The sequence below is a fragment of the Mycteria americana genome, chromosome 1, assembly GCF_035582795.1.
Source record: "Mycteria americana isolate JAX WOST 10 ecotype Jacksonville Zoo and Gardens chromosome 1, USCA_MyAme_1.0, whole genome shotgun sequence".
NCBI lineage: Eukaryota > Metazoa > Chordata > Aves > Ciconiiformes > Ciconiidae > Mycteria > Mycteria americana.
This window is the reverse complement of record NC_134365.1, coordinates 51,897,955-51,911,479: the sequence shown is the minus strand read 5'-3', so window position 1 is coordinate 51,911,479 and position 13,525 is coordinate 51,897,955. Positions and strand designations below refer to the sequence as shown.

The window sequence follows — 13,525 nt, the reverse complement described above, 5'->3', positions numbered from 1 at the left end:
TTTTGGATCTCCAGGATTTGAAATAATATATTTACATCTTTGTACTCATGCTACTATGGACAGGTAGCAGTTTTTTCCAGTGTGCAAACAATCAAGAGCAAAACATTCAGAATAGTAACACAAAAAATTAAATGCCTTCAGATAGATGTGGTCTGCTATACCCCAAGGGTATATAAAAAATACTTGGATGCAAACTGATAAAATATTCCAAAAGAAAAAAATTTTCTCCATTTACAAAAGATGGTTATGAGAAGAAAGAACACAGAATGATATGAAATTAATTTTGGGCACACATGCAAGACTGTGATTTGGCTGGGTGCTAAAATAAAAACCAAACAAATGGGCGGCAATCACCCAAGTGTCCCTGAAGGTGTGGTGCCCCGAGCAGAAAGTCAAGAGCTCATGCTATAATAAGCACAAAAGAAGACCAATCCCTTCCACCAGACATAATGCAAAAGCAGTGAAAAAGTAGCACGCAAAAGTAGTGGACTTCAGGAATAGATAGTAATAATCCAAAACCTACCTGAAAAAGGCACAACAATGAGAGAAAAGGAAATTCCAGATGCATTTAGGGTTGCAAATAGCTTGCTCTGCCAATGACTTCTGATGATTTTCACTGACACTTAAACTTCACCCAAAACATCCACTGGCTCTCCTCAGCTTGAATCGGTATTTTTTCTTAAACCAAACATTTTAACTCTTTAAATTGGTTTAGTTCAATGACAAGGTAGCCAAAAGACACAGGCTACATTTGTCATATGGCCTAGACATGGGCTTGAATGAAAATTAAAATATTAACCAAATCTGGATACAGGTCTATTCTACCTGCATTTTAATATAAAGACAAGTTCTCTCAAATTAAAAATTAAGAGGACTGCACATAAATCCAGGGCTTGCAACACAAATATGTCCCAAGGTTATCAAAGTATATCTATTTTATTATCTACGCAGGAATCTGCTTAGGACTGATTTATGTTAATTTAGCTTGGTTCAACTACACCACACCCAGCCTACATCACTGTCTGTTTTGAGTGAACGTAAACTGAGATTTACTAGTTGTGAGCTTAACTGTACCCAGAAAGCATCCCAACCAGTTTAACTAAAACAGATTTCAGTTAAATTGCTGCAAATTGCAGGTAAACAAAGACTTAGGCTACAAGCTTGGGCACCTCTGACTGGCTTCTTGTGCTTAAAAAGAAGTGGGTAAATAAGTGGGCTTGCATGGTTGCAATTAGAGCTTCAGCTAACGAAAAGTCAAGAAAAAAATCCCAAAAGCTTACATCTGATGTAGCTCTTAGCTTACAACTAATTAAACAAAGCATCAAAGCTTAGCAATCACTATTACTGGTAACATTTACTGTCAGAACAAAAGAAGTCAAGGTCTAGGAATTAAGTGAATAAAATGCAACAAGAGCCAACCCCATAGAAGCACAGAAGTCACATAATAATGGAATTTTCCATTAAAAAAATAATGTTAAAAGGGAACTGCCTCAGCAGACAACCACTAGAGTGTAGAAGGCTTGCATTCAAATTAGATCTTCTTTCCAGTCGCAACTGTTGACTCATGCAAATTAAAAATACCTAACATCTCAAAACAAAATAGATAAAAAGGCCATTATATGGTTGTCATTCTGTTCAGTTAAATGTTTTTCAAAGATCAAAGAACCACACTGGCTCATGGCAGCAGGGGTCCAAGCTTATGATTTCTAATCCTCAGTGTAACTAAATGCAGCTATTCCCTTTGGCAATTACAACTAATTTATATCTTCTGATGTCTCTCTTTTTATTCAAGTCAAGAGATTAGCTAAATAAGATGTAAGTACAAATCTGGAAATTATTTTATTCAGCTGGGATCAAGTGAAATCAGAGAGCAAAAAATCGTGTTTAAGAAGGAAATTGATCAAGCTGATTATAAAACACTGACTTGAATTTACATGATTTGCAGAAAAAAATCCTAACGTTGTATTGCGCAACTTCTCTTCCACTACATGCAAAAAGAAATCACCTAAATGCCAATAAATGTAGAAATGCATGATATGAGACCAATTACATCTCCTCCTCAGCTGACTGTGTTTCTACAGGCTAGTAGGTACAAGCCAGAGCGTTTCATGACAACTGAAAGAGATTTTCACCAGGCGCCTGTGTGGATGCGTATGTCCTTCTCGGAGAGGCTACCTTGAGTGCAGGCAAGCTGAAGCCATCGGTTAGATTGTGTGCCTCCTCTTCAGACACCTGCTCTTCGCTCAGTCCCAGACCCAGCTCCTTAAAGGGGACTACACAGATGTAGCTGGTCACGTTGTCACTCTCTGAGTTCAGAGGGTAGGTTTAGCTGGAGTTAAGGTGATTAACAAAGCAACTTTTGCATTAAACACACAGAAAAGGAAAAAACACCTAATAAGGTTTCTTATTTCTGGCAATTTGTATGAAAGCACATACATTCCACCCAAATCCAGCTGAATGCTGTTTAATTGAATGTTTTGCAATCCTTACTCAGAGCACAAGTTTTAAAGGCTCTTAGAAGGATGAGAGATAAGACATTGACAAAACACCTACGTCTAAATACAAATGCATAAAAAGAAACAAAACAGATTGATGAAAAATCCCTGCATCCATTTCAAGTGAGGAAAATATCTTATCTTTAAATATTAAGTTTCCAAGAAGTATCTCACATCAATCTTAAACCAGAAATCATGTACTTAACAGAGCAAAGAGGAGAACAATTGTGCAATTTTAAGTTTCAAAGGTAGCCTATGTTATAGACAAAACTCAGGATGATGGGAATTCCCTGTGAGTTCTGTCTGTGGAGGGACTGCTCAAAGATCTCTACAATAACTGCTCTTTGACATTTCAGATAGTACCGTGAAGAACAGGAGCTCCCCGATTGTCATACCATTAATTTTATTGATTACATCACTGTAAAGCCACCATGATCTTGGCAGAAACAGCAGCAAACTGTTACCTATCAACACTATTCAGCACATTTAAATTCTGACTAGGAAAATGTACATTTGCAGTCCTCAGAAATGCTTAAAAAGGAGGAAGCAAGCACAATGTAACTGATACCAGAAGACAGATAAAAATAATTCTTAGACTAAGCAGCACTGATTTTAAAATAGCACTACTTTTAGGCTAACGTCATGCTGGGGAAGGGGAAGGAGAAACAGTTCAAGATTTCTGCACATTTTGGATAGTTACCTGGTCACAAAATAGTAAAATTTGCTTTAAAACTTTACAACTTATGGTCATAAACAGATTTGTTCCACAGAAATATATATATATATATATTAGTATATATATATATATATAATATATATATATACTAATATATATATATAATATATATATACACTAATATATATATAACAGATTTGTTCCACAAAAAAAAATATATATATATATATTAGTATATATATATATATATATATATATATATATTAGTAAAGCATTCATAAAAATAAGGCCTTAATTTAAACTATGTTTTTTTTCATTTATATTTCGATTTACAAACGGAATGCTCTTATCTTTTGGGGCACACACAGCCAATTAGAAGCACTTCTCTCTTGTCCAGCTAATGTTTTCTGGGGAAGCTACAAGTACCACCTGCTTTCACTCCCAAATTTTCCACATGCTAAATTCTCATAGGATTGACCTTTTAAAAGCAATTTGCTCAAGGAAATTTTTACCACTTGAGTAGAAGAACATTGCATTAAAAAAAAAAATATTCTGTGTCCCAGGAAACAGCAGTGCTATGTGTCGGGGCTCTAAACAAACAAATACCTTTCTCCCTAATTTCTCCCCAAAGTCCAGGAAGAAAGAAGCCTATTAAGTGCTCAGACAAAAACCTGCAAGGCAAATTAATTCGGAACAGAATATTAGTGTTGCCACCAGCAGCTGCCTCACATAAATGGTGTCTAGTCCAAGTTAACCTGACTGCTTGCCCAGCAGATGGAGCACGTGGGATGAGGATGGTAACTCCATCAGAGATTGAAAAGTCAGGTCAAAACCCGTCAGGACCAGTTATCTCAGAGACTAATTATATTCCTTGTTAATCTTTTCCTGCAACAAGACATTTCCAACAGCATGAACACCATAAAAAGCAGTTTGGACACACGTGAATTTCTAAGTCGTGCTAAAAAAAAAATTCCAGGCAACATCTCAAATGAGTGGTTTGACCAAAGGAGCCACGTATTGATACTATGTCTCAGCTAGGGATTCCCATGGACTCCCACACCTCCTGCCTTGCCCTGCTCTGTTGTAGCCCTCCCACTCCCCTTTCTATGTGATAGATGAAAGTGGAGAACTGATCCCATGCCCCCATTAGCTTCCTAAGGACTAAACCTTTAGAAAGTTTACACACATACACACAAACATAAACATCTATACAAACACACTTCCTTCAGGTGCTTTGCTCTAAAACGCAAGTATTTTCAGTGCTAATGTTTTCTATTAAAGCCAAAATACAGTAATTAACCTTAGGTTAGTTAAAATTTTCTATGTCTTCGTGAAAATATTTAATTCATCTGTTTAACTTACATTCCTTATTAGCTTGGAAGAAGAGAAGGCAAAGCTACTTAATAATAAACTGTCAAATCCAGAATAAAATATCTGTACAGTGAACGTCTAACCTCTGTTAGGAGGCTGATCTTATTTACCTATAGAAAAGCAAGAACATTAATGTACCCCTGTACGTAACAATTAAATATTCACACTTTGCTCTTCAAAAGCACATTCCCATCTAACGATCTAACAGGAGGGCCTCACAATATCCCTGAGAAATCCAAGCTGCTCTTTTATAAAATTCTCACCTGCTCACCAGGCGGGAAGGGATGAGCTAAGCATGTTATGAAGTGGCTGGTCAAGGAAGAAACATCACACTGAAAAATGCCCAAGTATCTTTACTCGGACCTTCCAGCATCAGATCTCTGATTTATGCTTTTATGACCCAAAGAGGGTACTACTTTTTGTTTAGCTTACTGTTTTCTTGTGTGAGCTTTCTCTTTCCCAAGTTAAAAGGTATGTGTTTTTCTAACATTTCGTGATGCAGTAACGAAATTTTTACAGAGGAGAAGGAACAATTTTTTACTGGATTTACTAGAGGAAATTTGCAAGTTTCCCTGAGCCCAGTGCATCTGAAAGACATAGAATGCATTTTATATCCATTCCACCTTAATGGGGTAAGATATCATTCAGTTTAAAATACTGCTATCCAATGTCTGGTTTTATAACACTATTTATGCCTTGCCATCAGAGAGGGACACCTTACACTTACAACAGAATTAAAGTTTTTTCAGTTTATATGGTCCAATGCCCAGCTCCTACCTATCAATATAGCTCAGTGGAAATGGAGTATCACACCATCTTGCACCAGCTGAGGATGAGACTATTAACATCATCCAGTAACATAAGCTACAAAATTTCATCCATCCAGCTTGCATATAATTAAATCAGTGAGTAAACCATAGATTCCTATGACACAGAACCCACAAGACTCTTAAGTATAAAAATATTAAGTAACTAGCAGGCCGACTGAAGTATTGCCTGAGTTATTACACAATTCAATGGAGTACAGTGCAGAGATTTGTTGAACTAGTAGTGACTGGTCTGCACAACTTGGAACTACCTTAAAGCTGCTCTTAATTATCCTGGTGGGGAGGAGGAATCCTTTACTCACCTTCCTTACATTTAAATTCCTTACTTTCAGTTTTCATGCACTGCAGAATTGGTCCAGCCTGCATCTCAGCTCACATGCTACCACTGATATTGCCACTATGTTCTGCACAAATATAATGCTTCTCTTTCCATTTGTCAAGAACCTATCTATATACACGCAACTTCAATAAATTTTTGGCCATTTATTTCTGCTCGCCCTTACTACTATGATATCTGCATGATAATGGAACTTCCATCATAAAAATTTTTCAAAGACAGATATAAATGTCAAATTATCCAAAGTAAACAAAACTTTCTTCTCTCCCATTCCTTAATTTAAAAGCCATGCATCAAGTTTAGTAGTTACAAAACTAGTGGATAGTCTAATACACACCAATATTTCTTGAACCTGTAACTTCCCCAGCCACAGCAACAACCTACACACCTGTCATAACCACTGCTAGACTGACTTTCTTCATGCTGGAGAATATTTGGGAAGGCCATGTTAACTGATCCTATTTTCATATCTCTCTTCCCATCTTCTTTGAAGTTATTCTTCATTATTTCCAAGCTAGGTATCAGTTGCTCTTATCAATGTGTCTGAACCAGCCAGAGTATTTTTTCTTTCTTTACATAGCAAATACACCTTATTCCTCAGAGCTAAGAGTGAAGTCTTGAGCCCAGAATGAGGATGCCTATCCCTACACAAGTTATTATTTTGCAAAGAAATACTCATTTCCTTCAAAGTGAATGCATGTACTTGTAGCTTTGTGTGTGCCTCTGTGCGTGTAGACGTCGCCACTCAATATATCTATATCCATCCATTTGCCTGGCAAGATATATTAGTCAAATATTATGTTCCAGGAAGACAAAACAAGTAATTTGTCATGTCAGATTTTCAACACTTGCATTACCACCAGCTTTTGTTTCCCTGTGTGTGTTTTTTCAGATCAGGAACATATCTGTGTTATTTTTTGCTATAATACAGGGTGAAGACATTGTTAGTTCCTATATAGTACAGTAAGTACAATAAACATAGAAAAAATCCTTGAAATGCTAATGCCATTAAAGAAAGTAGACAATTCACTGAAGAAATACAGATGACACTTCACAAAATGGAATCTGAACAAAGTGTTCTGCTTTGATTCAGAGTAGAAACTCCTCCCTCTTAAACGTGCCTTTTGGCTAATTAATGTAATCAGAGTTTCTCCCAGCTTGTCTGAAAATCAACTTACCTTTGAACATGAGGATGTCGAGTGAAAGGCCATATTGTTCAGAGAAAAGGGTATCTTGGTGCAAGGGAAAAAGATGGCTAAGAGGAATTATAAAACAAAATCCTGAAGGACTCTGAAACACATTTTCAGTACTTACATCAAAGGCATGGGTGTTGGTAACTGGGACAATGTTTTCAGTGCACAGAATCTTATCTCACACCGCACAGTAGACAAAAAGACAAACATTTTAAGAATGTTCCAAACCAAGCATAAGCCCCAATTTACTATGCTACCTTTTCTTTATCTTCTTTAGATATATAATAAGATATTGTATGTTTCTAGACATACTAACTCTAAACATTGGCACAATTACAGGGAGGTAACATGGAATATCTGAACTCGTGGGTTTTTACAAAAAGGATATTTTTTCAGCATGTATAGAGTAGCCAGTCTTGAAGCTCGAAAGTTGGCTCTGACAGATCGATAAACGGCTTTCCGGAGACCGATAAGGTGCTGACTAGGATGCTGTCCAGCTTTATTAAATGGGCAAGCGGCACTGACCCTGTCAAGCAAACTTGAAAAGTAAAATGTGATACAACTGTACAGATGTCCTAAAGTATTTTTAAAAGACAGTACATCAGTTTTCTTATTCCATTACTTAGAAAACTTTTTCAAACCACTCAGTAACTATGAGAGCAAAGAAAAAAATCCATCATCAATGATACATTTAATCAAAATTTCAGATAAGCAGCCAGGATTCCTCAGTAGACAGCCTGATTCTATTCTCATCTGAGCCATGGCAAAACTCCTGAGGACATTTGTTATCTCCAAAGTTTTCCAAAATGATACGCTAAGGGTAGACAGGCCATAACATTATCTCTGATACAAAACTATCACAAGCCCACTGTAAGCTTTGGAAGTTTTAGCACACAGATATTTAACATATACCTCTTTATATGCAAATTTGTTCTTTAAATAATTTTTGCAGAAAGAATGTGCTACTACATATTGTTTTTCATGCAAAACACTATACTCTTTCAACCTTCTCCATGCAGAATCTTCTCTAGGTCAACAGAAATATTATTTGAGTGGTGACATAGATTTTATCATCATGCAATGAATGACAGCTGTGTTTGTGGGAGTCTGACACGTAAACACATGAAATGTATGCAAGTATACAAGTATATTTGAAAATATATTTTGGTGTCCACATACTCAGTTGAATATACCATTTAAAAGAAACTGTGGTATTTGCCTATTAGAATATACTTCAGAATGGCTTTAGAACTGTAAGAAATTGCCTCATCTGGCAATAACCTGAACTGTGAACTGGGTGAATGTTAAACATGTCTGTGTAACATTAAGCTGTAGAAAAGGAAAAAAAGATTAATATCCAGTTATATCTATTCATATACAGTCTGATGCCAAACCTATGACTGAGACACTGAAAATAGCCTAGGTGTACTCTACTTGCTGGGACTGTTTTTGGAAGAATCAGCTCAGGAATGGATGTAGTGTGGACAACAGGATGATGAATTGTGATAAATTGTTTGGGGACTGGAAACCTGCTTCTGCTCTCACCTTTCCCAGGGCACAGTGAGGAGGTGATTTCATGTCTACAGTCACTTAAAAGGGCAAAGCATACAGGGTACCTGGCAAGACTAAAGTGGGTTGCTGCATTGGCAACTATTTCTGTAGCCCATCTGACTGAAGAGCTGACTAAGCCGGCAGACCTGACCCTGCTGGAAAAATGTCAGTCCTAGTGCATGTGCTTAGCTGGACCATGCTGCACATTGACTGGGAGGGGAAATAGCTTATCGCCTTCACTGTCAAATATGAAAAGCAATGCAGCCCACCCAGTGAGCGAGGCTGGACCCATATCAGTATGTTAAATATGATTAACAGAAGGAGATTCATGCCAAATACTGCAGTATATCGAATATGCTAGCTGAAATACTACATTAAAGTATCTGTGTACCATATTAAATTATGTGTGTGATATTGAAATGGTTTACATAACATCTCATAAAGTACTTTAAAATCTGAATAAAATAAAAACAAACTGTGTTAATTTCAATTTCTAAAGGTAAATTTAAAATGCTAGTCTTGCCATATGTTTCACTAGGGAACACAGCATGTAACGTAGTACATGCCAATCTCTAATGTTTCTCTAGCTTTTGCAGGTAACAACTGGAAGTGTTTATGGATTAACTCTCACATCGGTTTGTAGACTCAAGCCCTGGGTGAATTGTCAGAAGCAGGCTCAAAGAAAAGGACCAAAATTCTTCTACTGTAAAAAAAAGAGACATATCTATGTTCTGCTACAGCAATGTAAGCATTTCCAACTCCTATACAGAACAAATATAGCACAACTCATGCACAGCATGTACTGCCAGTATTCAGCAAAACAATTTGCTTTCCTTCTGGGAAGGCTTGTTTCAGTGTTTTTTATAAAATAATTCTTTATTCCAGTAATCTTAAATTAGTATAACTTGCTATAAATGTCTATGTGCCAGACATGCCATATCCCTAACTTCCTAACGTTCCATTTATCTTCTATATATTTTAATTGGACTTACAAAATGTTATCAGCTTTGTGTATCAGCCACAAATAGCAAGAAGAAAAAAAGGTTAAGGGTGAATTTCCTCTTTCCTACTGCTCCAAACCCATTTTACTTCTAAAGAACAGTGACTTATTTCTCCATTAATCTCACAAGCCAAATTTTAAATAGGCTCTCAACTTTTAACAAACTTGTGTAGACACATTAATAAAAACCTATTACTGCCATCCAACATGAAAGCAGTTCTATAAAGATGCTATATACACCAATATGTGCTCATAGAGCTTGGTTCTAGTTTAAAATATAGTAGAAAGGGAGCATTTAAAATATAGTAGAAAGGGAGCATTGTATGAGGTTTAACAAGGCCAAGTGCAAGGTCCTGCACTTGGGCCACAGCAACCCCATGCAACGCTACAGGCTTGGGGAAGAGTGGCTGGAAAGCTGCCTGGCAGAGAAGGACCTGGGGGTGTTTGTTGACAGCCGCCTGAATATCAGCCAGCATATGTGGCCAAGAAAGCCAATGGCATCCTGGCTTGTATCAAAAATAGCGTGGCCAGCAGGACTAGGGAAGTGATTGTGCCCCTGTACTCGGCACTGGTGAGGCCGCACCTCGAATACTGTGTTCAGTTTTGGGCCCCCCACTACAAGAGGGATATTGAGGTACTGGAGCGTGTCCAGAGAAGGGCAACGAAGCTGGTGAAGGGTCTGGAGCAGAAGTCTTATGAGGAGCGGCTGAGGGAGCTGGGACTGTTTAGCCTGGAGAAAAGGAGGCTGAGGGGAGACCTTATCGCTCTCTTCAACTACCTGAAAGGAGGTTGTAGAGAGGTGGGGGTCGGTCTCTTCTCCCAGGTAACAAGTGATAGGACAAGAGGAAATGGCCTCAAGTTGCGCCAGGGGAGGTTTAGACTGGATATTAGGAAATTTTTCTTCACCGAGAGGGTTATCAAGCATTGGAACAGGCTGCCCAGGGAAGTGGTTGAGTCGCCATCCCTGGAGGTATTTAAAGGACGTTTGGATGAGGTGCTTAGAGACATGGTGTAGTGGTGGTTTTGGCAGTGTTAGGTTTATGGTTGGACTCGATGATCTTAAAGGTCTTTTCCAACCTATATGATTCTGTGATTCTGTGATTCTATGATTTTGGAGAAAAGCCAATTATTTCAGTGACAGACAAGGACGTAACTACTTGCTGCTTATTGCTACAGCCTTTCATTACGTATTCCTACAGTTTTAATTTTATAATGTGCAAGACAATGGACATACTTTCATTACCCAGTGGAAATTCCAGGCTGGAACCTGTGATCAGGCTTCATTTGTCTAATTGCAAATGAAGCAATTAATGAGAAATACTGCCATTCTGCCTGAGTAGAGTGCTGCCCTACCTTGGCTACACAATTTCTGTAATCCAAACTACTCTGATGAGGTCTCGGCCATCTCTGCATCGCAGAGCTTGTACCACACAGACATACCTGAAATGCCAACAGCAGCATTAAACAAAGCCATAGATATTTAAAAGCATATGTAAATTAGCCTACGAGAACACATCAATGGATAGTGCAATGTGGAGAAAAAACAGTGGTGGAACACAAGGAACTTCAGGCCAAAGCTGCAGACCTGGGCTCGCCATATCAGAGTTTAGCTAAGTACCGCTAGCCAAAATCTGAACTAAGTACTATTTAAATGTCAGCTTCAGTATCTTTCCATTCACAACACGGTTAATGCACAGTCCAAACTATGCTGAGCTAGCAGTATATTAAAACAGCAGCTTACATATCATTGAACAGGGCTACCTGGTTGAAATCCCCTTCCTTCAAGGATGTAAAATGACACAAGAAGATACTCACTTAACTTTTCAGCTGCAACCATTTCTATTGCCATGTGACTCTTTCTGAACAAGCATTAAGACTCTGACAAGGTTACTACAGGAGAACATACTAAACTTCATTCTGCTAAGGTTTATTGTAGCAAAATTCTGGAAGAAAAAAGGGGTAGCTAGTTTTTTGATCATACATGAAGTGCTATCTCAAGCAAAGAATTTCATGGTGCCCTGTGCAGAAGCATGTCTTGCATATGTGGATGCAAAAAAGGACACTCTGAAGTTAGAACTTCCTCCAGGCTAAACCAAAGCAAAACCTGTTTGGCACTGACTTCTTCATACTGGACAATTGTTCTAATGAGGATGCTGGCACAGTCAGACTTCTCCCACTCCATCCATACTCCAAAGTCTTTTGAAAAGCTTGCCAAAGTTTTAAGTAAAGAGGCTATTAGATCAAGCATCAGCTTAAAGACCAGTCTGTTTTTTGTTAATCTGTTATCTAAGATATGTAGTAAAAGAACAAGGCACCAGCAATTTAGACATTGACCAAAAGTTCGTTAGCTTAAACTTAGGAAAAAATCCAAATGTTTTTCTCATCTGTAATTCGGACAAGCCCTAACAATAATTTCTTTTAAGAACCCGTTTGCAAAGATAAGACTGCCTATTGCTTAACTATATGCTTCTTCAGCAAAAAACCAAACCAAAACAAAACACATAGCTAGGCAGACTGAAGACATGCTTATGCATTCCAAAGGAGGAATGAAACATTTCTTCAATGAAGCATACTGAAGGTATCTCAAGCTAGAAAATTAATTCAAAATGTTAAGCCTACAGTTTCAAGCTTGCATGTCAAAACATGTGCCTGAGTGCAGAATAGTTGGTCTGGCATGAACAAACAATTTCTTGGGGCACACAAGAGAATGTTTTATTGTTTTTAGAAAGAAGTCGACTGGATTTTAGCTGCTGGCATTTCCCACCTCCTTTAACCTTAAGTCTAACTGGCACAGGTACGTATCTAACCATACGTTGTTACAAGGGAAAAGCACACATGGCAATGAGAGTGCACAGAAGCAGGCCTGTTGGCTTTGGGACCGTTGCATACACTGAACATGTTCTGATGTGCTTTCACATAAGCAAAAATTACCAAATAGCTACAAGAGCTAAATAACCAGGAAAACTTTCACATCCCTTAAGTGGACAAGAGGCAAATTCAGCAGTAAATAATTTAAGAATCTAAACATCTCAACAATTGTATGCAAGAAAAAAGAGTAATGTAAACTTTATTTGAGGTGGGAAATGACCTTTGATGGTCTTTGCTGATTGCCGTGTTCTCATTACTTCAGACTGTTATTTGTTACATAAAAATGGAATCGTTTCCATGTCATCTTGTTTTCTAAAATATGAATGATTACTTGCAGGTCAGTTTATTTACATAGATTTGGTAATATAAGATACAAAAAACCCTCAAACAAACAACCCTCTAAATGACTCCCCAAAATAGCTAACTAAATTGGTTCAAAACACATTTCTTCATGTATTTCATTGCTAGCAGAGCAGAAGATTTCAAAGGCATACGAGTTGGTGAGACTTAATTCTCCTTCAGGAGGCAGGGTTTTAACACTGAGTTGTTAGAATTCATACTTTTAGTATGAATGGTAATTATACTATTTTACGTAAACAAAAAGCTTTAAGTATTATGTTTTTCAATAATTCCACTTGTTATGGGAGACAGTGTAACAAGACAATTTTAGAAGACATCTGGCTTGAATGGATCTGTGTATTAAATAAAGTGAAATATAGACTCACAGGGTAAATCCTCTGGAAATTACTTCAGTCTCTTGAATGAGTCGTAAAGCTTTCCTCACGAGATTAGTAAAAGCTCGGCTATTCGCCACTGTTTCTTCCAGCTGGATACAGTATTTTCGTAGGGACATTTGCAGCTTGGCTGTCCTCCATGTGCCCCACACTCGAAAGACTGCATACACAAGCAGAACTAGTCCCCACAGCAGCCATGATGATTCCTTCCACCACGAAGGAAGCATAAGCAGTGCACTTACAAAGGCAAGCAACAGCGAGACATCCCTGCAAACAGAGAAAGTATCATCAACCACAGATTCCTGAGGTCAAACAAGTGGGAAAATCATGAAGCTTTCAGTTACATTTGAGATACAACATCGTATTATGGGGTTTTTATGTAGGTCCTGAAGGGAGCTGTAAACACCAAAAACTACTCCCAATGTCAGATTTAGATGTACATAATATTACTTGGTCAGTGTACTCGAAGGAAA

The 13,525-nt window shown here is 37.8% G+C and overlaps 1 protein-coding gene across 5 annotated transcripts in view; it reads right to left on the bottom strand.

The window, feature by feature from the left end:
* Positions 1-13,525, bottom strand: part of VEZT (vezatin, adherens junctions transmembrane protein) — a 57,947-nt gene that overhangs the window by 14,798 nt on the left and 29,624 nt on the right. For 3 of the 5 annotated variants that reach the window (XM_075497386.1, XM_075497405.1, XM_075497398.1), the window contains exons 5-7: positions 13,044-13,319; positions 7,288-7,437; positions 2,176-2,323 (exon numbers count right to left, since the gene is read on the bottom strand). In XM_075497386.1, the coding sequence (XP_075353501.1) occupies positions 2,176-2,323; positions 7,288-7,437; positions 13,044-13,319 (574 nt within the window). The remainder of the gene's footprint in view (positions 1-2,175; positions 2,324-7,287; positions 7,438-13,043; positions 13,320-13,525) is intronic. The other 2 variants (XM_075497391.1, XM_075497409.1) reach the window with 1 other exon arrangement.